This window comes from Cetorhinus maximus, unplaced genomic scaffold (genome assembly GCF_964194155.1).
Source record: "Cetorhinus maximus unplaced genomic scaffold, sCetMax3.hap1.1 HAP1_SCAFFOLD_561, whole genome shotgun sequence".
Classification (NCBI taxonomy): domain Eukaryota; kingdom Metazoa; phylum Chordata; class Chondrichthyes; order Lamniformes; family Cetorhinidae; genus Cetorhinus; species Cetorhinus maximus.
This window is the reverse complement of record NW_027596503.1, coordinates 132,501-157,192: the sequence shown is the minus strand read 5'-3', so window position 1 is coordinate 157,192 and position 24,692 is coordinate 132,501. Positions and strand designations below refer to the sequence as shown.

General features: G+C 44.8%; 1 protein-coding gene across 3 annotated transcripts in view; it reads right to left on the bottom strand.

Moving 5' to 3' along the window:
- Positions 1-374: 374 nt before the first annotated feature.
- The window catches only part of vps52 (VPS52 subunit of GARP complex), a 48,943-nt gene continuing 24,625 nt past the window's right edge, over positions 375-24,692 (bottom strand). For all 3 annotated transcript variants that reach the window (XM_078535622.1, XM_078535623.1, XM_078535624.1), the window contains exons 9-20: positions 24,610-24,692; positions 22,327-22,384; positions 19,037-19,170; positions 13,647-13,802; positions 10,535-10,653; positions 9,125-9,248; positions 7,654-7,749; positions 6,714-6,821; positions 5,551-5,616; positions 5,314-5,425; positions 4,415-4,533; positions 375-1,064 (exon numbers count right to left, since the gene is read on the bottom strand). The exon at positions 24,610-24,692 is cut by the window's right edge and continues 50 nt beyond it. In XM_078535622.1, coding sequence (XP_078391748.1) covers positions 918-1,064; positions 4,415-4,533; positions 5,314-5,425; positions 5,551-5,616; positions 6,714-6,821; positions 7,654-7,749; positions 9,125-9,248; positions 10,535-10,653; positions 13,647-13,802; positions 19,037-19,170; positions 22,327-22,384; positions 24,610-24,692 — 1,322 coding nt within the window. In that variant the 3' untranslated portion in view covers positions 375-917. The remainder of the gene's footprint in view (positions 1,065-4,414; positions 4,534-5,313; positions 5,426-5,550; positions 5,617-6,713; positions 6,822-7,653; positions 7,750-9,124; positions 9,249-10,534; positions 10,654-13,646; positions 13,803-19,036; positions 19,171-22,326; positions 22,385-24,609) is intronic.

The following is a 24,692-nucleotide window of genomic DNA, read 5'->3' as shown; positions in this document are numbered from 1 at the left end:
CCTCAGTACTGACCCTCTGACAGTGCAGCACTTCCTCAGTACTGACCCACTGACAGTGTAGCACTCCCTCAGTACCGACCCACCAACAGTGCTGCGCTCATTCAGTACCGACCCTCCGACAGTGCAGCGCTCCCTCAGTACTGACCCTCCAACAGTGCAGTGCTCTTTTGGTGAATTACTGCTCTTCTCCAGGCCAACGCCAGAAATAGACTCAACATCAAGAACAAATGGATACACCTAACATAGATAGGAGCTGCTGTAAATACTCAGTAATCTCCGTAACAAACTCTTCAGCAAACGTTTCCAACTCATTGCATATGGTCACTCTGAGTGGATGCTGGTAATACCTAGCATGAGACGTTAGAAGCAAGATGGCACCAAGAAATATTTGCATTTATTTAGCACCTTTCATGACCACAAGATATCCCAAAATGCTTTACAGCCAATGAACCACCAGTGAAATACAAGATTTGGTTCCACTGTTTTAATTCTTTGTCAGCTAAATGCCACATTCACGAGAAGAATTCAAGGAGTACCCCCCCTCATTCCCACCTGTACAATGTTCAGATCCAATCCCACATGTCCCATCCTCACCCTGAATTTGCTCTACTCCTACATATTACTATTTACACACCCACCTTGTGTGAATCTTGATTCGAGTCTCACTAACTCCCAGATATCGGAGGCTCAGGGGGATTAACCATTTTAAAAGTCATTACTAAGGTTGAACCGTTGCAGCTGATGGTTTGGCCCAGCCGCCAATGCGATTGCTTCAGTTCCTCACTGTGGCTGCATTGACCACACACAAGTAACACCGTCACCATCATGTTTTCCATATTGAGCCAAATGCGTTTAACCCTCACACCATGGCCCTCGTGTAGTGCAAACAAGAGAGAGAGAAAGGTGTACAGACACAGTTAGAAGTTAGGTTTGTGTTTCTTCACTTCGACCATGAGATGGTGGATATTGATGAGGTCTGAACGCACAGGAAGGTTCTTGAAAGGAGGTTGAGAGAGGACCTTGTGGAATCGATGATAGTACTGGATCAGCTGGGTCAGTGCTCCCTGAAAGTTTCAAAGTAAAGTAAGTTACCTCCTGACTGATCACAAAGTGAAATGCTATTATGCAATGGTCACATGCTGGTACCTATCCATGAATTTTGGCATCATAAAGAGCTCTGGACCAGCCTCTGTAAACACCACCATGAGCCAGTACAGGGCAGCGCAGCAGCCAATGTGGGCACACTCAATTATAAGGAACAGTCCTTGGCACTGATACACCAGAACACTGGGGAGGGGAGTTACGCAATTCCAATTCTGTTGCCTAATTATTCTGTTTAGATAAGATGAAAACATACAAATTCTCCATTGGGTTATAGGAAATCATTGGTTATTATTTTAACTCTGAAACACCAATCCTCTCTGAAATGCAGTCACCAGAATGCGCTAACACATGGAGCCGATATTAATTACCATACTGAGATCATTTATACATCCCTCTGCTCAGAACAGACACCCCACCCATGTGTTGATTTAGTTATGTTGATGAGTTAGCTGTGTCTTGCGCAGACTCAGTATGGAGGAGGATTAGTAAGTTGCTATCCGACCTCAACTGGACTGGCAGTTGCACCAATTTGTGGTTTGGCAAAACAAACGCTTGGAGAAGAAATGCATTAAACACAGCTGAAGGCGCCTTGTAAAATTGTGGGCGTTCCCTGTGATATTTCACCGATTAATGTTAAAGGATGGGGATCATAGGAAATAGGAGGAGCATGTCAATCTGCCCCTCGCTCCAATAAGGTAATGGCTGATCTTCCACCTCAGCTGCAGCTTCCTGCACTATTCCCATTTCCCTCGACTCGCTGACTTCAATATGCTCAACAACTGAGCATCCATAGCCCTCTCCACAAGACATTTCTCTTCTTCTCAATCCTAAATGGCTGACCCCTTATTCAAAGACTGTGAACCCTAGTTCTCTCCAGCCAGGGAAAACATCCTACCAACATCTACCTTGTCAAGCCCCTCAAACAAATTTACATGTTTCAACGAGATCACCTTTTGTTTTTTTTTCCGCACATCAAGGGTATATAGGCTTAGTCAATCACTCCTCATAGGACAAATCCATTATCCCAGGAATTGGTATGGTGAACTTTCATTGCGCTCTCCCCAAGGCAAGTGCTTTCATTCTTAGATAAGACAACCAAAACTGTACACAGTCTTCCAGGTGTGATCTCACCAAAGCCCTATACAATTGTGATAAAGCTTTTTAATTATACTCCAATCTTCTGTCATCATCACTTTCTTAGGGTAACTAAATGCTTGAAAAATATAATGCAGTTCAGAATCTGGGGAGATTAAATGACCTTCATCTCAGCCTCGATCTCTGTTCGTCAGAGGGATCAAGGAATAATGCTGGGGCCTGAATTATTTGCGATTCATATTAATGATCTGGATGAAGTACTGTAGTCAGATTTACTGACGATACAAAGATAAGTAGGGGAGCAAGTTGTGAAGGTGATACAGAGTCTGCAAAGGGATTAAAACATGTTAAGTGAGGGGGCAAAAATTTGGCAGATGGAGTACATGGGAAATCGTGAGGCTGTCCAGCTTGGCAGGAAGAATAGAAATGCCGATTATTATTTAAATGGAGAGAGACTGCAGAATGCTGTGGTACGCAGGGATCGGGATGTCCTTGTACATGAATCACAAAAAGGTCAGCTTCCAGGTACAGTAAGTAATTAGGAAGGCAAATGGAGTGTTGGCCTTTATTGCAAAGGGGGATGGAGTGTAAAAATAGGGAAGTCTGGTTACAACTGTAACAAGCTTCTGGTGTGACCGCATCTGGAGTGCTGTGTACAGTTTTTGGTTTCCTTATTTCAGTAGGGATACGCTTACATTAGCAGTTCAGAGAAGATTCACTGGGCTGATTCCTGGGATGAGGCGCTTGCCTTACGAGGAAAGGCAGAGCAGGCTGGATCGAAAGTCAATGGAGTTTAGAAGAGTGAGAGATAATCTTACTGAGATTCTAGGGGGCTGGTTTGACAGGTTAGATGCTGAGGGCTTTTCCCTTCATGGAGGAACCTAGAACTAAGGGGCAGGGTTTAAAAATAAGAGGCCTCCCATTTAACACTGAGATGAGGAGAAATGTCTTCTCTCAGAGGTTCACTGGTGTTTGGAATTCCCTTCCACAACAGTGGAAGCTGGCTTATTAAACATGTGCAAGGCCGAGTTAGATTTTTGATTGACAAAGGAGTTAAGGGTGTGGAGGGCCAGGAAGGAAAGTGGAGTTAAGGCTACAATCAGATCAGCCATGATTGTATTGAATGGCAGAGCAGGATCGAGGGGCCAAATAGCCCACTCCTGCTTTTAGTTCTTACGTTCTATGGTTCCCACATTCCTCCCTCCTTCCTCGAATGGTGGAGTTACGTTTGCTACCTTCCAATCAATAGGGATGTTCCAGAATCTAAGAATTCTGAAAGATCAAATCCAACACATCCACAATCTCTGTAGGTACCTCTTCAAATTCTAGGATGCAGACCATCAAGCTCAGGCAATTTATCAACCGTAAGCCATTCATTTCTCCAGTAACTATTTCTTTAGTAGTAATATCTCTACATTCCTCATTTTCTCTAGATTCTTGGTTTACCAAAATTCCCAGAATGTTTTTTTCCATCTCCTGCTGCGAAGACAGATACCACGTATTCATTTAATGTCTGTCATTCCCTTATTCCGTGTCATAATTTTCCCTGTCTCTGCCTCTAAGGGACCTACATTTACTTTCACTAATCTCTTTTTGTTCACATTTAAACAGAAGGTTTTACAATTTAAAAAAAAATGTCTCTTGCTTGTTTACTCTCATTTCCCTTTCTTGGTCAGCCTCTTGGACACCCTTGCTGAATTCTAAGATCCTTCCGCTCCTCAGCCTTACTACTTTTGGCAACGTTATAAGTCTCTTCCTTCAATCTAATACTATCTTTAACCTCTCTTGTTAACCACACTTGGACTACCTTTCTCACAACAGCCAAACTGCAATTTTCCGTCTACTGGATTCAAGGCCCTTTCAATGGCATGGGGAGTCTTGGAGAACATTCCACCCAAGGTGTCCAGTTCTTACACTGTATGACAGGCAACCACCATTGTTTAGTGCCGCATTATGGAATTATTAAAAATCTTCCACAGAGGAAATAATTTATTGTCTACAGAGAGACAAACCAGGTGCACAAATAGATAGTGATCAGTGTCTGATTTTCAGATCTGGGTACTAATAGGGAGAGGAATGGATGGTAAGGCACATGCCACACTCTGAAGCCTGCTCACATAGGTTTCCAGGAATGGGGGCGATGGAAACAAATATCAAAGTCAAATTTGGTCTATAAACCCTGACTGCCGAGCACACAGTACGTCTCTGGCCGCACCTGTATGATTCCTGTCCCGTTCTTGAAGTTGGTGAATGACCTCATGACATCTTGGCTGAGATTTTCCACCGATTGCTTCCAGGTAGCAGCAAATCCTCGTACCAGCTGTACCACTCGGCCTGATATGGAGGGTGGGAAGAAAGAAATCAAAAAACACTGCTAGAATGCCCATTGGTCACACAAACAGGCCCATGGATCAGAGGAGCTTATAGAACTGGAGGTGGCCACTTGGTCCATGGTATCTTTGCTGGAGCAATCCAACGCTAGTCCTACTGTCCCAATCTCTTCAAGAACTTTATGTTCCTCTCCTTCCAGTATGTCTTTAATCTCCTATTGAAGTCTGGACTGGCCCCCTTCTCCCCTCACTCCCTGTAGCAAAGCATTCCATGTTCCAGCAACCCCCCCTCCTCTGTGTAGAGAAATTCATCCTTGATCTCACAGCCAGTTTAAAATTGGTAACCTGTCATCACGAACTTCCCAACCAGAAGAAATAGTCTATCAAAGGTCTTCATAATTGTGTAAGCCTCAATTACAACCCTTATAACCTCCTCTGTTCCAGTGGAAATAGTTCCAGTGTCTCGAGTCTCTCCTCATAACCAGTTTCCGCATCACTGGCATCATCCTGGTGAGCACAAGGTGTTTGTTCTCAGCACCCGCGATATCCCTTTTACAAAGGGGCGACTGAAAAAACTGGTACCTTTCAAGTTCAAATGTTCAGGTGCCTACGATATCCATCACTCATCCCTGGGTTAGACATGGCCCAAGGACTTCAGATATCAGCAAGAACCTTATAGAACCTCTACAGGTTTCCCCAATTATTAGACATTGTCCAAAGAAAAAAGTACATCTGAATAAACGTACCTTCAGCTGGATTTGAGTAGTAGCATTGATAACCTTACCTTCTTCTGTTTTGAGTTTCTCAATTTGACCCTTTTCTATCAGGACCTCTGTTTCCTTCACAAAAGCAATCATTCCACCAAATGGCGGAGACAAGATTTCTTCAATAAACTCCTGGAGAGGAATGGAGGGAGATTAGGAAAATTTAGCTGCACCTTCAAAATCTAGTGGATCGTGGATAATACTTGTTCTAATTCACAAACCCGATGACTAAGTTAACAGGAAAAAAAAACACCTACCTGCGTCCGGGCACCAAGAAGTTGTTGGAAGCTTTCCACTTCCTTGCTGTCGTCACTCGCCCTCTCCTGAAGAGACATCAGTTGCAAAATGAGAAATAGACAATACATCAGTCAGTGTACTAAACCAACACAAGCTCTGCTTCAAACAGACTGGAATCTGGATTGTCAGCTCTAATGATGAGGAACTGATCACCCACAGGCACTGGGTTACTGTACACTGCAGGCTGCCCTGACCCTCCTCACCCATTTCCCTCTGGCTCCCCCAGCATCGCTACCTCCAGTATACCTGCCTGAAAATTTCATCAGTTCACAGCCTCTCCCAACCAGCCAACAACAACAAAGCTCATCCCAAGCACTAACTGCCCCCAAACCCTGCTGCAGAGGTGGGCTGCTCACATTCATATCAACAGCCTTCAGACTGTCCCTCGCAATAGGGGCTGCTGACCCTCAAATCAATACAAAATCCATCTGCTTAAACCTGTTCCCCAACAGGCAGGTTAAGTTACAACTGGGCATTAGCACCAGGTCTCAGTGTACATCGCAACTGAGAGGAGCAGAAACTCTCCACTGTGAACGTTTGGATGTCATTCAAGTTCCCAATGGCTCGAGCAGTTTCGGAACGTCCTTGAGCAGTGATGTTGCACACTTCTCCAGTCCTCACTCTGTTCTGCCCGTGATAGCCAAAACCCAACCGTTCCCCCTCACTTCCCCAAGTTGGTGAAATGTGTCAGCTTTCCGTCTGGTGGGAGTTGGTTTGTGCCATGGTTGTCTACTCTGTGCCAAACGTCACCTGGTGTGACCCAGGAGCCCCACTCTGGCATTGCAGTCTCTGCTGCATCTGCTGCAGAGGGAGACAGTGGCTGAGAAGGTGCACGATTCTCCGGCCTCTGTGCTCTCTGGGCCCTCTCCACGGCCAGCTGAGCTTTCCCTTTCTGCTCGCCTCTTCCAATGCCCTTCCAAGCAAACAGTCAACCTCCAGAGGTCACGCCGTCAGCGCCTGTCTCCCAGTTGTCAGTGTCAATGTCCTGCTGGTAAGTATAGCGACTTGCTTCTGTACTTGCACCTCCAAGTAGGGCGTTCTGTCGTAAGTGATGAAGTGAACCACTAGCAACAAACCAGTGTCCCAACCAATGTCGAAAAAAAAAAGGGGGAGAAACTCTCACCATTAAAACGCCCAACATCATGTCGTAGTTGTTAATCAGGAAAATGAGCTGCTCCCGCCGGGATGCAAACTCTGCCGCCATCCTCAGCACAAAGTTCTCCACCTCCACCTGGGCAAGAAACATCCCCCGTCACCACACTTTACTCAACATGGAAGGGTTTCTTGCTGCCGAGCTCAGCAGGCGAAGGACATGGGCTGACATAATTCAACATGTATCAAACGTAGCCAAGATGACAGGGGAGGGATACTATCCCAAGAGCAGCAACAGGAAGCAACTTAGCTTGTGTTTTCAATTGTACTCTAATGTAAGACATGTTAGTCTAATGCTGCCGAGCTGCCCTACTTGGTCTATGGAGTCTGCTCAGTAAACTCGATGTATGGCTTCACAGTAAAGTTATTGCACCCTATCTCCATTTGGAACCCTTTATTTATTTATTTTTTTTACCGTGTCCCGGTCCTGTTCTCTCAATCCATGTTCCAGTCAGCTACCAAACCCAGGGATTTGTTCCAAAATGTATTGGAAAAGGAACCCTTTAACTTGTCTAGTCTGGAGATTGCACACAGGTAGCTAAATTCTCCAGTGATTTGAGAAAGAGGATATATCGGACGGGGTTATTTTCTTTGGAACAGAGGAGGCTGAGGGAGATTTAATTGAGGTGTATAAAGTTATGAAAGGTCTAGATACAGTGGATAGGGAGAACCTATTTCCCTTAGCGGAGAGATCAGTAACCAGCAATTGGCAAAGGATAGTTCAAACAATAAATGTTATTAACGTAAGACATGACGGGAAATCACGAACTTATTTAGAAAGGGCTTCCTTTCCTCCTTATTTATAGTGAAAACACACATTGTCTTGATCACAATCTTGCCATAAACACAGTGGAGGAAATTTTCCCCTTAAATTTTTTGGAGGATGTAGCTACCCCAGATCTACAACTGACCTGTAGCTGTCCAAGTAAGGAATGTGTCTTCTCATTGGGATAAGTTTCATTGATGCTGACGATTGCTGAAGAAAACTCGGCATATCTTCTTGTGACCTGCACCAATAAAATCAATATTGCAATTCACAAGGATAGAATACTCCCCACTTGCCTGGATGAGTGCAGCTCCAACAACACTCAAGAAGCTCGACACCATCCAGGACAAAGCAGCCCTCTTGGTTGGCACCCCATTCACCACCTTAAATATTCACTCCCTCCACCACTGATGCACAGTAGCAGCAGTGTGTGCACCATGTACAAGATGCACTGCAGGAATTCACCAAGGCTCCTTAGACAGCACCTTCCAAACCCACGACCGCTACCATCTAGAAGGACAAGGGCAGCAGATAGATGGGAACACCACCATCTGGATATTCCCCTCTAAGCCACTCACCATCCTGATTTGGAAATATATCGCCGTTCCTTCACTGTCACTGGGTCGAACGCCTCTCTCCCTAACAGCACCGTGGGTTTACCTACACCAAATGGGCTGTGGTGGTTTAAGTTGGCCTGGCTCCCCACCACCTTCTCAAGGGCAATTAGGGATGGGCAATAAATGCTGGCCCAGCCAATGACACCAAAATCCCATGAAAGACTAAAAAAGGGGCTGATGTGCAAGCCAGAATTGTATTGGCTTTGAAACATGGTGTAAGATGTTTGGTTTTGCTTCATTCGGCAGGTGACATTACAAACAGCATTTTGCGTAGCAATGAGCAGTTGGTTTGGTGGGGGGTGGGGGGGCCTACAGGTAAGTGAGAGGGTGGTGTTTCTGCTCTCCAGCCTTTCCTTCTTGCCAACCAACTGGGCAGCCAAACAGAGGGGTACCCGGGGATTGCTTCAAGCACCAGGCAGTTTGCAGGAGTCTGGGGGAGTGTCAAGCTGAAGGTACTCATCATTTTGTTGAAGGATTCCCTTTGTCTCACTCAGACAAACTTTGACTTCATAGCCTTCTTCAATAGCAGTCAGAAGAGCGTGATGACAGTGGCCAGGGGCCACAGTTGCAAGACCCTCGCTCCTGCTTCTAACCCTACCCCGCCAAATCTCACTGCAAGGCCCTACTCGGGGCTGGATCCGAGTTATACAGAAACACTGCGAGTGCTACCCCTGCTCCTAATTCGTATGTTCGTATAAGCAAGGGGGTGAAAGGTTATCAGGGGTAGTGTGGGGAAGTGCAGCTGAGACCACAATCAGATCAGCCATGATCTTGTTGAATAGACAGAGCAGGCTCGAGGGGCCTACTCCTGCTCCTAATTCGTATGTTCGTACTACCCTTGCCAACTGTGAAGCAAATCTCAAGTGCATTGCTCCTGATGGATGCTGAAAGAGGAAAAATCGGATCCAAAACGTCCCTAAATAGCATAAAGGTCTTTAATCACAAAAGAATCCAGTTAGGCAGTAAAATAACAAGCTACACAATCCTGGAGTTGCTTACGTAGTGTGGTCGGGTGTCGAGCGCGCCGAGTTTCTGGGGATCTGTGTTGCGGATGCTCTGAATGTTTAACTCCAGGATGTGCTCGAACCTTGGCCAGAGAATTTCAAGCAGGGTTTCCCAGTACCTGAGAAAGATCACGCACCATTAAATCAGCAAACTTATAATCTTGTCTCATAGTGAAAAGTTACAGTACTCTTGTTTTAGAAGTGTATAGAGTGCATTAATAATTAAAACAGATCAGCCGCTAATGAACAGTTATCGTAGAATCACAGAATGGTTACAGTACAGGAGGCCATTTATCCCTCTGTGTAATCTCCTCCAGCCCCGAAACCCTCAGGGATTTGTGTTCCTCTTATTCTGAGCATCCCTGCTTTTCTCTTCTCCCAAAAATACACATTATTCATAAATTTGTAAAAGAACATTCCAAACCATTTCAAAGTGAATATTAGAGGAAACCCATTAGCATTCGGCTTTCCTCAACACCGTAAGTTCCACTCTGAGGTCCCTCACTACAATTTCAATACTGGATATTTACAATATACAATTCCATGTCGGGCATACAGACCTGAGGGGCTCTAGGCAGTCTCCAGCTCCTCAGTGTGCTGTGGCTGAAAGGCCCTAGATTGTGGCCTTTCCCTGTTGCACCTTAGTGACGGCTGCCCCAAGCTTTAGTGCGCTCAGCATGTAGTCCTGGACTTTGCAATGTTCCAGTCTGCAACACTTGGTGGAGAACAACTCTCTGCGCTGGGAGACCAACAGGTTGAGCAGACCAAAGGGTCTTTCACGGAGTTGATGATCCTTCAGCCGCAGTTGATGTTTGGTGTGCGTCCCTGGTAACAGCCTTTAGAGCATCTAGGAGCAGTTCAGGACAAATCCCTGATTTTTAATTGCTCCAATGCTGGTGGCTGTGCCTTCAGCTGCCTAGGCCCCAAGCTCAGGAATTCCCCCAAACTTCACCTCGCTTTTCTCCTTCAAGATTCTTCTTAAAACCTACTCCTTTGACCAAGCTCTTGTCATCTGTCCTAGTATGTGTTAAATTTGTTTCTATATATTCTCCTGTAAAGTGCCTAGGAACAGGTTATCACGATAGGTGCTGTACAACTGCAAGTTGTTGTTGTGTATGCATTGCATCAGGGCAACAATATGGTAAGGTTAACACAGTAAAGGTCTCAAGACACTGCACATACGATGCTTAGTGGAAGGATTAGGAGGCATGACCAAAACCTTGTTTGAGAAAAAAATAAAGGGTTTTGAAAGGGAGAAACAATCAGGAAGTAAGGTTTAACATGCATGGAAAAACGTAAGAAAAATGTTTCAAACCTGACACGCAATTCTTGTAGAATTAGAAGGCGCATTTTCTTTTCAGCCAGGCAGCTTCCTATCTGAAGCCTAAACCTTCAATTTACTTACTTATCGACAGATGGGACATTTCTCTTAGCCATGATGGTCTTAAAGCGGAGAATGATGTGTATGGAGAGGAATACTGCAATGCTGTCAAAGCAATCGGCTACATAAGTATCCATGTGTTTCTGAAATGGGAAAGATTTAAGACAGAGATGAGGAGGAATTTCTTCTCTCAGAGGGTAGTGAATCTGTGGAATTCTTTACCGCAGAGGGCTGTAGAGGCTGAGTCGTTAAGTATATTCAAGGCTGAGATAGACAGATTTTTAATCAGTAAGGGAATCAAGTGTTATGGGGAAAAGGCAGGAAAATGGAGTTGAGGATTATCAAATCAGCCATGATCTCATTGAAAGGTGGAGCAGACTTGATGAGCCGAATGGCCTACTCCTGCTCCTACATCTTATGGTCTTAGACCAGGAATTCCTTATACATAGTTACCCAAAAATCAAGACTTGTACGTCTGCAACTGCTTAACATAACAAATTAGGGAGGGGGTGATTTTTCCGCTTGCTAATCACTGAGGACTCTCAACCGTTGTCAGCTCACATCAAAAACAAAAATCGCACTCCCTGTGCAGAGTGCCCAGAAAATAGCACCTGAAGTGGAGTTTTCCATTAAGCAGCTGGTTGCTCACCACTGGCCAGTATGCAGAAAATTTATCTCACGTCACTGGGACGTGTGTGAAACGTCTTTGTAGATATTACCGGGAATTTGAAGAGACCAACTGAGCCATTAGGCCATTACTACACATAAGGAGAACATTCAGCCCATCAGCTCCATGCTGGCTCTCAGTTGATCAATCCTGTCAATCGCATTCTCCCCCCCACAGCTCCACCAGATTTTTTTTCATTCATTCACGGGATGTGGGCTTCGCTGGCTGGGCCAGCAATTATTGCCCATATCTAATTGCCCTTAAGAAGGTGATGGTGAGCTGCCTTCTTGAACCGCTGCAGTCCATGTGGTGTAGGTACACCCACCGTGCTGTTAGGGAGGGAGTTCTAGGATTTTGACCCAGCGATAGTGAAGGAACGGCGATATATTTCCAAGTCAGGATGGTGACTGACTTGGAGGGGAACTTCCAGGCGGTGGTGTTCCCATCTATCTGCTGCCCTTGTCCTTCTAGATGGTAGTGGTGGTGGGTTTGGAAGGTGCTGTCAAAGGAGCCTTGGTGAATTCCTGCAGTGCATCGTGTAGATGGTACACACTGCTGCTACTATGCGTCGGTGGTGGGGGGAGGGTGAATGTTTGTGGATGTGGTGTTGTACAAGCGATTGCTTTGTCCTTGTCAAGCTTCTTGAGTGTTGTGGGAGCTGTACTCATCCAGGCAAGTGGGGAGTGTTCCATCACACTCCTGACTTGTGCCTTGTAGATGATGGACAGGCTTTGGGGAGTCAGGAGGTGAGTTACTCACCACAGGATTCTTAGTCTCTGACCTGCTCTTGTAGCCACAGTATTTATATGGCTGGTCCAGTTCAGTTTCTGGTCAATGGTAATCTCCAGGATGTTGATAGTGGGGGTTTCAGTGATAGTAATGCCATTGAACATCAATGGGCGATGGTGAGATTCTCTCTTGTTGGAGATGGTCATTTCCTGGCACTTGTGTGGCATGAATGTTACTTGCCACTTGTCAGTTATAAAGCTCTGGTTAGTCCACAACCAGATGTCATGGACTGTTTCAGTATCTGAGGGGTCGCGAATAGAGCTGAACAAAGGGGCCTTCATTCAATGTCTCTTTGCTAAAGGCCAAGATCCCATATGCTTTGCTAACTACTCTCTCAACACGTCCTGCCACCTTCAAAGATCTATGCACACTCTTTGGGGCTCTGTCATTCAACCTATATCATCTCTCTGTCACCCTTCTGCGAAATGCATCAACTCACACTTCTCTGAATTAAATTCCATTTGTTGCTTGTCTTCCCACTCTGCTAGCCTATCTATGGCTTGTGCTGTCGACTGACATCATCCTCATTGTCTGCCACTCCTCCAAGTTTGGTACCATTGACAAATTTTGAAATTTTACTCTATAATTCCAATATCCAAGTAATTTACATACATTAAAAAAAAGTGGTTCTAGCGCTGACCCTTGGGGAACACCACTGTCCACCACCCTCTAGTCTGAAGAACCACCATTTATCATGGGTCCTTGCCCTTAAACCAATTTTTATATTCCCATTCTATGAGCCTCAATTTTGTTAACCAGCCTTTTAATTGTATTTTGTCAAACGCTTAAAATCCATATAGGCAACATCCACTGCATTTCCTTCATTATAGTTCTCTGAATTTTTTGATGAATGAACAATCAGATTAGTCAAACACGATTTGCCTTTTACAAATCCATGCTGACTCTCCTTAAGCTGTCCAAGTGTCCGTTAATCTTCATCCTGATTATTGTTTCTAACACTGCGCTGCCTTTGACCGGTCACAGACTGCAACACTCTATGAAAATATTGTTTATTTACATATGTGATAGATGGTCGCATCTTACTTTGCAAGAACACTCATAAGTTACATCATTCACAATTACACAGTCATTTATATATCAGTGTGAGAAAGGTTGTCCAGGTCGCGGAGAAGGTGCACTGGAACGGTATCATGAGGAGAGAGACTAGAGAAACGGAGGCTCTTTTCACCAGACAAGATCTAATAGAGAGAGCCATTCAAAATGATGAGGGATTTTGACAAGGTAAATGGGCAAAAACTATTTCTACTGGTTTGGCGAGTGAGTAATAGAAAGGTGTTGGATTGGGAGCGTAAATAAAGGATCATCACCAAAGGAGCAATGGGTGAGAGATAAATTATTATTATTGAAGAACCATTAGAACATTGAATACTCAGCAGCAACATGGTGGATGCAGACACCATGATAGGTTTTGAAAAGATAATTGGGAAAAAGAATAATAAAATTAGGAAAGGTGTGCGAAAAGGGGAAGAGAATTAGACTGATTGGTTACTTTTCGGACAGCCAACACAGGCATGAGGGGCTGAATGGCTTCCTCTTTGCTATAAAATATGACAACTCCACTTATGAACATTAAACAATGTGAAAATACTTAGGAGGATAAAGGAAAATTGCCCCTTCTTAACCCCAGACAAACAGACCGTTCAATGAGCTTTAGCTTACCAAGAACATAGTGAGGGTTTTCCCCATTATGGCATTGAAGAGGTCCTGTGCAGAGTTACCAGTCACCATGAAGAAGTCACAGAGGAAGAGATATTCGCGACAGCTGTTATCAAGGAGAGCATAGTGCTGACTGCGGAAGAGGCTCTCAAATGGATACTGAAGGAAGGAAGATGGAGCAACAGGAATTATTCCGAGTATATAGGAAAGCTAATGATAAGTAAATTAACTTACACCAACGCACAACACAAACATATGAAATAGGAGGATGGTCTATTTGGCCCCTTGAGCCAGTTAATAAGATCATGGCTGATCAGATGGTGGGCTCAACTTCACTTTCCTGTCTGACTCCCTTGAATCCTTCGTCAATTAAAAATCAATAATCCAGGCCTCTGCTGCTCGCTGGGGAAGAGAGTTTCAAACACTAATGACCCTCAGAGAAGGAATCCCTCCTCATCCCCATCTTCAATTGGAGACCCCTTTTTTAAAAACTGCGTCCCCTAGTTCTAGATCCCCCTACGAGAGAAAACACCCTCTCAGCATCTAACGTTCTCTAGGTTTTATTATTTTAAATTATTTTTTATTCAGTCATGGGATGTGGGTGCCACTGGCTGGGCCAGCATTTATTGCCCATCCCCAATTGCCCTTGAAAAGATGATGGTGAGCTTCCTTCTTGAACCATTTCAGTTCCTGTTATGATGCGGCAGATGATGTACGCCAGGCAGATCAAGTCCACGAGGGAAAATTGGTCACGCTACCACAATGGTTTTGCAATTTGCAGTTTTATTTCCAGATGCATGCCCTGAATTCAGGAGTAATATGACCACCACGGCCTCAGAGATCTTTAAAAAAAAACTAAATTGAACATTTATTATCGAAAGAAAAGATTTCAAGCACATACGTAGGTCTACAAATGACTACTATAATGGCTCCTAAAACCCCTAATTAATCTGGCTGCCAGTTACACCCCCGTTAAGGCAACAGTTAAAACAAACTTTAAACAGATCCAGGCAAGTCAACACAATACCCAGCACAGCAGAATTCAATGTGCCTTTTCCCAGCTTCTCTCATTTCTGGTATATCTTACAGCCTTCCTGCTGACACATAGCGTCATTCTCCTTTATACATCTTTCTCCCTTTAATCAGTAAATTCCATTGTCCATATATCTTTGGAACTTTACCTTTCTCGCACTATAAATCTTTTCATGATACCACTATAACCCTTGAGAAAAATAAACACAATCCTTAACTTGCTTGTCTGGCTATTTGTAAACAGGCTGAGATCCCTTTGAAAACCGAATCCCCCTTTCCATTTAAAAATGCAAATTCCCTTTATACCTTACATGCTTAAGACCCCAGTCATGTTTACTCATTAACATATTACTTATTTTGATAACTTCAACCTGCTTGGCTACAAGATGTAATTAAATCACACATACACAAACTATCCAAGCCCCACTATTAACCTACTTTTACAATAAATCACAATAAGAAGAATTATTATACTTTCATGACATTATGGTATAGGTACGCCCACAGTGCTGTTAGGGAGAGACTATATTTCCAAGTCAGGATGGTGAGTGACTTGGAGGGAAATTCCCAGGTGGTGGTACTCGCATGTGTCTGCTGCCCTTGTCCTTCTAGATGGGTTTGGAAGGTGCTGTCTAAGGAGGCTTGGTGAGTTCCTGCAGTGCATCTTATAGATGGTACACACTGCTGCTACTGTGCCAAGGTGGTGGAGGGAGTGAATGTTTGTGGATGGGGTCCCAATCAAGCGGGCTGCTTTGTCCTGGACAGCGTCAAGCTTCTTGAGTGTTGAGGCAGCTGCACTCATCCAGGCAAGTGGAGAGTATTCCACCTCACTCCAGACTTGTGCCTTGTAGATGGTGGACAGGCTTTGGGGAGTCAGGAGGTGAGTTACTCGCTGCAGGATTCCGAGCCTCCGACCTTTGCTTGTAGCCACAGTATTTATATGGCTGGTCCAGTTCAGTTTCTGGTCAATGGTGACCCTCAGGATGTTGATAGTGGGGGATTCAGTGACAGTAATGCCATTGAATATCAAGGGGTGATGGTTAGATTCTCTCTTGTTGGAGATGGTCATTACCTGGCACTTGTATGGCACGAATGTTACTTGCTACTTGTCAGCCCAAGCCTGGATATTGTCCAGGTCTTGCTGCATTTGGACATGGACTGCTTCAGTATCTGAGGAGTTGCGAATGGTGCTGAACATTGTGCAATCATCAGCGAACATCCCCACTTCTGACCTTATGATGGAAGGAAGGTCATTGATGAAGCAGCTGAAGATGGTTGCTTCGAGGTCACTACCCTGAGGAACTCCTGCAGTGATGTCCTGGAGCTGAGATGACTGACCTCCAACAACCACAACCATCTTCCTTTGTGCTAGGTATGACTCCAACCAGTGGAGAGTTTTCTCCGATTCCCATTGACTCCAGTTTTGCTAGGGCTCCTTGATGCCACACTCGGTCAAATGCTGCCTTGATGTCAAGGGCAGTCACTCTCTCCTCACCTTGGGAGTTCAGCTCTTTTGCCCATGTTTGAACCAAGGCTGTAATGAGGTCAGGAGCTGAGTGGCCCTGGCAGAACCCAAACTGGGCATCAGTGAGCAGGTTATTGCTAAGCAAGTGCCGCTTGATAGCACTGTTGATGACCCCTTCCATCACCTTATCATTCAACTTCAAGCATTTTTGGCACATTTGGAATGTAACAAATCAAAACATTGGAGAATTGTGCTCGAATTTAAGATATCCTCTGACATGAAGTTTTCTTTTAAAACTGAAATAAAGTAGGTACAGAGGATTAGAAGCTTTCACCTCAAGAGGACTGACTGCAAATCCAGCCCACACTGCTGAGATTAACGCCTTCTCCACACGCTAGCTATAACGAGGTCAGTGTGAAATTAGCTTGGGTAATATTATTGATTCCAAACAAGCATGGGGCTGCAGCACAGAACTGCCTTTAATTTAGCACTCATTGACAAACCTCTTCGATCACGGCAAACAGAGTGTGGGAGACAGGAGGAGGGTCGGAGGGGCCCTCTTCTAGGTTTGGGGCTCAAACGCATTGTTGGAACAGTGAAGTGGGATCTTTATTCTGTATCTAATAGCTTGATTCTGACACTGGGTGTGTGAAATGGGGAGTGTTCCCATTGCCCAGTGGTAAACAGTTCTCACTTCAAAAGAGATAAAAGACAACAAATAAACTACAGCAAATTGTAGCATGGTCAGATAACTCCCAGCGGTACAGAGTAACCGGGACTCCTACTTGAGGTCCTAGACTGGAACTCCTGCTTTGGACGAAGGCCAAACTTGGCTATCCTACTTGGGTCAGTTTTTTTTAAATGTCTTGTCTGGGCAGTTTGAGCACAGCGTCTCATGGGGGCTTTGCGAGATCTAACTTTGAAAAAGGAAATTCTGCTTGTTCATCCTTCTAAGTACTGCCCTCATTTCTGTTGAAGGAAGGGCTTATCCAATGGGCTTGTGCACATTAAAACAGAGCAGATGGAGTAGGTAAGTCTGCCACAACAGGAAGATTCAATTCGAACCTGGCTGTGTCATTTCCTCAGATCTGACGATAGTGCCTTCCAAGGTCTACAGAGGACACAAGAACACATTAATTAGAGCAGCAGTAGGCCCTATAGCCCATCGAGCCTGCTCCGCCATTCAATACGATCACAGCTGATCTTGGGCTTCAACTCCACTTTCCTGTTGACTCCCAATATACCTTCATTCTCCGAGAAGCCAAAAATCTGTCTATCCCATCCTCAAATGTATCCAGCGATGGAGCGTCCACAATCCTCTGGGGTGGAGAATTCCAAAGATTCACAAACCCTTTGAGTGAAGTAATTTCTCCTCATCTCAGTCCTAAATGATCGGCCCCTTATCCTGAGACTGAGCCCGTGTTTTAGATTCCCTGACGAGGGGAAACAATCTCTCAGCGTCCACCCCGTCAAACCCCTTCAGAATCTTGTGTGTTTCAATGAAATATCGCTTCTCATTCTTCTAAACTCCAGAAAGCATAGACCCAATTTACTCAGCCTCTCATCATCAGACAACCTTCTCACCCCAGGGACCAATCCAGTGAACCTTCGCTGTACCGCCTCCAATGCAAGTATATCCTTTCTTAAATAAGGAGACCAAAACAATCAGCTTCTATCAAAAAAGTCCCCTTACCAATTCCTATTTCCCACAATAAATAGAGGGAGGGGGTTGAACCATCACCCCATTTAATCAAAATACACATAAGACTGGTAATACAAGATACGTGTTTGGGGATGGATTATGAAATATTCTATCGCTGCAGCTTGTTGGGACTTCTTTGCATTAGGCAGCAATGTAAACAGGGTGGCTTTGAAACGTGAAAGTGCTTGTGTAAAGAAACACGTGACAGTAATAAGGTCAGGCATGCGTGGTTAAGGTGTAACTTAGGGGCTAGGGTAATAGATATAACTAGCAGGACCTATTAGCTCTGGTTTAGAAAGGCGACTGTCAACAAAGCCTGTTCTTCATAGAAGTTGAGGACAGTTAGATCAGGAAACTTTGTTTAAGGGAAGTAACTTTAGTGTAAATAACTACAGCTGTTTCCATGAATGGCCTGTCTTCCATGGCTTTGGGAACACTATGTCAAGAGGTCTTATCTAGGATGTGGGCAAAATATGGTGCGTAAAGGAGCCTGGTTTCCAATAGTTCTTCAGAGGACCCAAAAGAAACAGAAACTGAAAAGCCACACTCTTTTGTCTGGTTAAGCCGATCACTCAAACCAGTCACTCCTGGGAGGGCTGTCCAATGATGAAAGGCTGAGGAAATGGGACCTATATTTTCTGGATTTTAGAAGAATGAGAGGTGATCTTATTGAAACATACAAGACTCTGAAGGGGCTTGACAGGGTAGAGACAAAGAGGTTGTTTCCTCTGGCTGGGGAATCTTGAACATGGGGACACAGCTGCAGGATAAGGTGGGTGGTGGGGGGGAGGCATCATCTAGGTCTGAGGTGAGGAGAAATTTCTTCACTCGAAGGATTTCGAATCTTTAGAATTCTCTGCCCCAAGGTTTTTGGATGCTCTATTGTTGAGTGTATTCAAATCTGACATGGACAGAGTTTTGGATATCTAAGGAAATCAGGGGCTATGGGGAGTTGAAGCAGATGATCAGCCATGATCTTATTGAATGGCAGAGCAGGCTGTATGGTCTACTGCTCCTATTTACATTCTTGTGACTGAAGAACGTTCTATATTACAATACTAGAAAGTGTTTCATTCTTTACTCAAAACCTGCTATGAACCATGGAAGGAAGGATGGTCGATTGTGAATAGAATTACCAGCCTCATATAAACTGGGGGCTTCTGTAATTCAGTGCAAATCCCTCAGAGTGCTTACCCGAGTGTCATTCTTCTGTGCTGCATGAGGAACAATGATTGGTGCTTCTAGTTCTGCCGATGATATAACGTTTCCACGGTTCCCCAATGTAAAAATGGTGTTTCTATTTTTCAATGATGGTTTGGAGAAAAAGCGTGGAGAAAGTTAAGGGCTGAAACACTTGAACCAGTTGCACTCCATTCACTTAAAAGCAAAAAAAAAAGAGACAGATTTATATTTATATGGCGCCTTTCATGACCACTGGATGTCTCAAAGTGCTTTGTAGCCAATGAAACATTTTCCAAGTGTAGATACTGTTGTAATGTAAGATATGAGGCAGCCAATTTGCACACAGCGAGCTCCCACAAACAGCAAAGTGATAATGGCTGGATAATCTGTTTCTTTGTAATGTTGGTTGAGGGATAAATATTGGTCAGGTCACCGGGGAGAACTTCCCTGATCTTCTCCATAATACTGAGGCCACGGTTTAACATATTATCCTTGTGAATGATCAATGCTGTGATTAAAGCGTGATGCCTCACGCGCTTGTGGTTTTTAAAAAAATCATTTTTGTTTCCTTTCAAATTCTCTTCATTCTACTTGTGACTGGGTAGACACTGCACTACGTAGACTATTAAGCCATCTACAGATCTTAATGCCTCATGGCCCCTCTTCACGGGCAGACGCATCTCAAGCAGATTCAAGGGAATCGAGTGAGCTTGAAGAGATTCATTCCTAGTAAAGAGTCGAGCGGATGGCCATTTGTGTGAGTACCGTGAAAAGCAACTTTTACTTAAAGAGAAAGCTCAATCATCAGCCGTCCCTTAAGAATATAAGTTATAGATTTAGATTTTGTTTTGCAGGCACATTGAATATTGGTATATTCAGTGGCTGCTGCTGACATGGGAGCCCCTGAAAGCGCAAACAGCAAAAGATGGTTAAAACTTTGGTTTCTCCAGACAATCTTATGATTTCATTGCATTTTTATACATCCTGGTGCTTTATACTAACATTAACTCCTTCACCCCACGTCCCAAACAGATCAACGTACTTTTAAAAACACAGATGAATAGAATTAATTGGGCGTAGGATAAGGATGCTTAAGCTACTCAAATTCCTTGCCGTAATTTCAGTTTTAAATGGAAAGCAGGCGATAAGTCTCCCTCTTTAGGGGTGTACTGACGGGGTGCATACACACAAATACCTTTTTTCACAATGGCTGTACTCACCGCCACTGTCTAGGGCTGATTAGTTATTCAATTTCATTATTGCTGTCCTGGACAATATTTAGTCCTCACACAAATTCACAAGAACAGAATGATCTGGTCTTTATCACACTGCTGTTTGTAGGGTCATGCTGTGTGCAAACTGGCATCCTGCCTCCTCTGTTACAACAGTGAATACACTTCAAAACAATTTCAGAGCCATAGAAAACAAAAGCAAGGAAGTAATCTTTATCAAGCACTGGTTCAGCCTTAACTGGAGTATTGCATCTAGTTCTGGGCACCACACTTTAAGAAACAGATGAAGGCATTAGACAAGGCGCAGAAAAGATTTATAAAATTGGTGCCCGGGATGGAGAATTCCAGTTGGGTGGAGAGATTGGAGGAGCTGGGGTTACTCACCTTCGAGAAGGGGAAGGTTAGGAGGGGATTTGATAGGTTTTCAAAATCATGAGGGGTCTGGGCAAAGTGGATAGGGAGAAACTGCTCCCATTGGCGGAAGGATCGAGAGCCAGAGGACAAAGATTTAAAGCAAATGGCAAAAGCTTCAAAGGCGACATGAGGAAAAATGTTTCTCACACAGCGCATGGTTAGGGTCTGGAATGCACTGTCTGAGAGTGTGGTGGAGACAGGGTCAATCGAGTGGTTAGGGTCTGGAATGCACTGTCTGAGAGTGTGGTGGAGACAGGGTCAACCAATTGGTTAGGATCTGGAATGCACTGCCTAGAGTGTGGTGGAGACAGGGTCAATCGAGTGGTTAGGATCTGGAATGCACTGTCTGAGAGTGTGGTGGAGACAGGGTCAATCGAGTGGTTAGGATCTGGAATGCACTGTCTGAGAGTGTGGGGGAGACAGGGTCAATCGAGTGGTTAGGATCTGGAATGCACTGTCTGAGAGTGTGGGGGAGACAGGGTCAGTCGAGTGGTTAGGGTCTGGAATGCACTGTCTGAGAGTGTGGGGGAGACAGGGTCAGTCGAGTGGTTAGGGTCTGGAATGCACTGTCTGAGAGTGTGGGGGAGACAGGGTTAATCGAGTGGTTAGGGTCTGGAATGCACTGTCTGAGAGTGTGGTGGAGACAGGGTTAATCGAGTGGTTAGGGTCTGGAATGCACTGTCTGAGAGTGTGGTGGAGACAGGGTCAATCGAGTGGTTAGGGTCTGGAATGTACTGTCTGAGAGTGTGGGGGAGACAGGGTCAGTCGAGTGGTTAGGGTCTGGAATGCACTGTCTGAGAGTGTGGTGGAGACAGGGTCAATCGAGTGGTTAGGATCTGGAATGCACTGTCTGAGAGTGTGGGGGAGACAGGGTTAATCGAGTGGTTAGGGTCTGGAATGCACTGTCTGAGAGTGTGGTGGAGACAGGGTCAGTCGAGTGGTTAGGGTCTGGAATGCACTGTCTGAGAGTGTGGGGGAGACAGGGTTAATCGAGTGGTTAGGGTCTGGAATGCACTGTCTGAGAGTGTGGTGGAGACAGGGTTAATCGAGTGGTTAGGGTCTGGAATGCACTGTCTGAGAGTGTGGTGGAGACAGGGTCAATCGAGTGGTTAGGATCTGGAATGCACTGTCTGAGAGTGTGATGGAGACAGGGTCAATCGAGTGGTTAGGATCTGGAATGCACTGTCTGAGTGTGTGGGGGAGACAGGGTCAATCGAGTGGTTAGGATCTGGAATGCACTGTCTGAGAGTGTGGTGGAGACAGGGTCAATCGAGTGGTTAGGATCTGGAATGCACTGTGAGAGTATGGTGGAGACAGGGTCAATTGAGGCTTTCAAAAGGGAATTGGATCATTCTCCAAGAAGAAAAAAATTGCAGGTCTAAAGGGAAAAGGCAGGGGGAATGTAACTAGTTGAGTTGCTCTTGCAGAAAGCCAGTACAGACACAATAGGCCAAATGGCCTCCTTCTGTGCTGTGACCACACTCTGATCAATCTTCCCTATTGCTTTAATTACAAAATAGCGCATTAAACACTGTCTCAATGTGTACTTTGTGTGTTCATTGAAATGCTGCAGACCTTTGTTCATAAATGTTAAATGGTCATTAAACTCACTGCAAAATGCTAACAGTAAAAAGTCTCAACTTCAGCAAAGGATATCTTTCTTTGCTGTGTCTTCCACGCCCATCAGATCGTCTTTATCAGCTACTTCTTCATACTAGAGTTAGAGAGAGCAAGAGAATGATGGATATAAATTTATCTCAGATGGCTTTCTATCAACATTCTCCATCGGTCAGTAGCTGAGAGTGGTAATGCAATTCGTAGAGAGACAATCACACAGAAACGTGGCTCTTCCCAACACTCCCCGCTCCAGCTTAGAAATAAACAGAAATACCTGGAAAAACTCAGCAGGTCTGGCAGCATCTGCGGAGAGGAGCACAGTTAACGTTTCGAGTCCGTATGACTCTTCACCAGAACTAAGGAAAAATAGAAGAGAGGTGAAATATAAGCTGGTTTAATGGGGTGGGGGAGGGATAGGTAGAGCTGGATAGAGGGCCAGTGATAGGTGGATATAACCAAAAGATGTCACAGACAAAAGGACAAAGTGGTGTTGACGGTGGTGATATTATCTAAAGGAATGTGCTAAAGGTGACATTAAGGGTAGAAAGCAGGACGAGCAAGGGAAAGATAGCCCTAGTGGGGGTGGGGTGGGGGAAGGGATCAAAATAGGCTGAAAGGTAGAGATAAAACAATGGATGGAAATACATTTAAAAATAATGGAAATAGGTGGGAAAAGAATTTATATAAATCTCTGGACCTCGAAAAATTTATTAATTTTGCTTCCAATCTCCACCCCTCCATCATTTTCACATGGTCCATCTCTGACACTTCCCTTCCCTTCCTTGACCTCTGTCTCAATTTTTGGTGATAGACTATCCACCAATATTCATTACAAGCCTACCGACTCCCACAGCTACCTCCACTACAGCTCCTCACACCCCGCTTCCTGTAAGGACTCCATCCCATTCTCTCAGTTCCTTCGCCTCCGTCGCATCCCACTATCAAAAACAGTTCCTCTGACATGTCTTCCTTCTTCCTTAACCGAGGTTTTCCACCCATGGTGATTTACAGGGTCCTCAACTGTGTCCGGCCCATCTCCCGCGCATCCGCCCTCACACCTTCCTCTCCCTCCCAGAAATATGATAGGGTCCCCCTTGTCCTCACTTATCACCCCACCAGCCTCCGCATTCAAAGGATCATCCTCCGCCATTTCCACCAACTCCAGCATGATGCTACCACCAAACACATCTTCCCTTCATCCCCACTCGTGGCATTCCACAGGGATCGTTCCCTCCGGGACACCCTGGTCCACACCTCCATCACCCCCTACACCTCAACCTCCTCCCACGGCACCTTCCCATGCAACTGCAGAAGGTGCAACACCTGCCCCTTTACTTCCCCCCTCCTCACTGTCCAAGGGCCCAAACACTCCTTTCAAGTGAAGCAGCATTTCACTTGCACTTCCTTCAATTAAGTCTACAGCCTTCGCTGCTCCCAATGCGGTTTCCTCTACATTGGAGAGACCAAACGCAGACTGGGTGACCGCTTTGCAGAACACCTTCGGTCTGTCCGCAAGCATTACCCAGACCTCCCTGTCGCTTGCCGTTTTAACACTCCACCCTGCTCTCATGCCCACATGTCCATCCTTGGCCTGCTGCAATGTTCCAGTGAAGTTCAACGCAAACTGGAGGAACAGCACCTCATCTTCCGACTAGGCACTTTACAGCCTTCAAGACTGAATATTAGATCATGAACTCTCTCCTCCCCTTTCTGATCCCCCTTTTCCATTAATTTATATATATTTTTCTTTTCCCACCTATTTCCATTATTTTTAAATGTACTTCAATCCATTGTTTTATCTCTACCTTTTAGCCTATTTTGATCCCTTCCCCCCACCCCACCCCCACTAGGGCTATCTGCACCTTGCTCGTCCTGCTTTCTACCCTTAATTAGCACATTCCTTAGCTAATATCACCACCTTCAACACCACTTTGCCCTTTTGTCTATGACATCTTTTGGTTATCTCCACCTATCACTGGCCCTCTATCCAGCTCTACTTGTCCCACCACCCCTCCCCTTAAACCAGCTTATATTTCACTTCTTTTCTATTTTTCCTTAGTTCTGTTGAAGAGTCATACGGACTCGAAACGTTAACTGTGTTCCTCTCCGCAGATGCTGCTAGACCTGCTGAGTTTTTCCAGGTATTTTTGTTTTAGTTTTGGATTTCCAGCATCCGCAGTTTTTTTTGCTTTTATCTTAGAAATAAATAGGTTTCCTATTGGATTGGACAGCAAAGTCAACAATATTTTTTGTTCTGTGGGGGCAATTAAAATTAACTAGCGAGATGCGCTGATACCAAATATAACGCAGTAAGTGTCTGACCTGCACTTTCATTAGTCTGCTGGTGTAAGACTTGAAATACGAGAAGTAGATTTTACTCATAGTGTCAACGTACTCATCTCGGA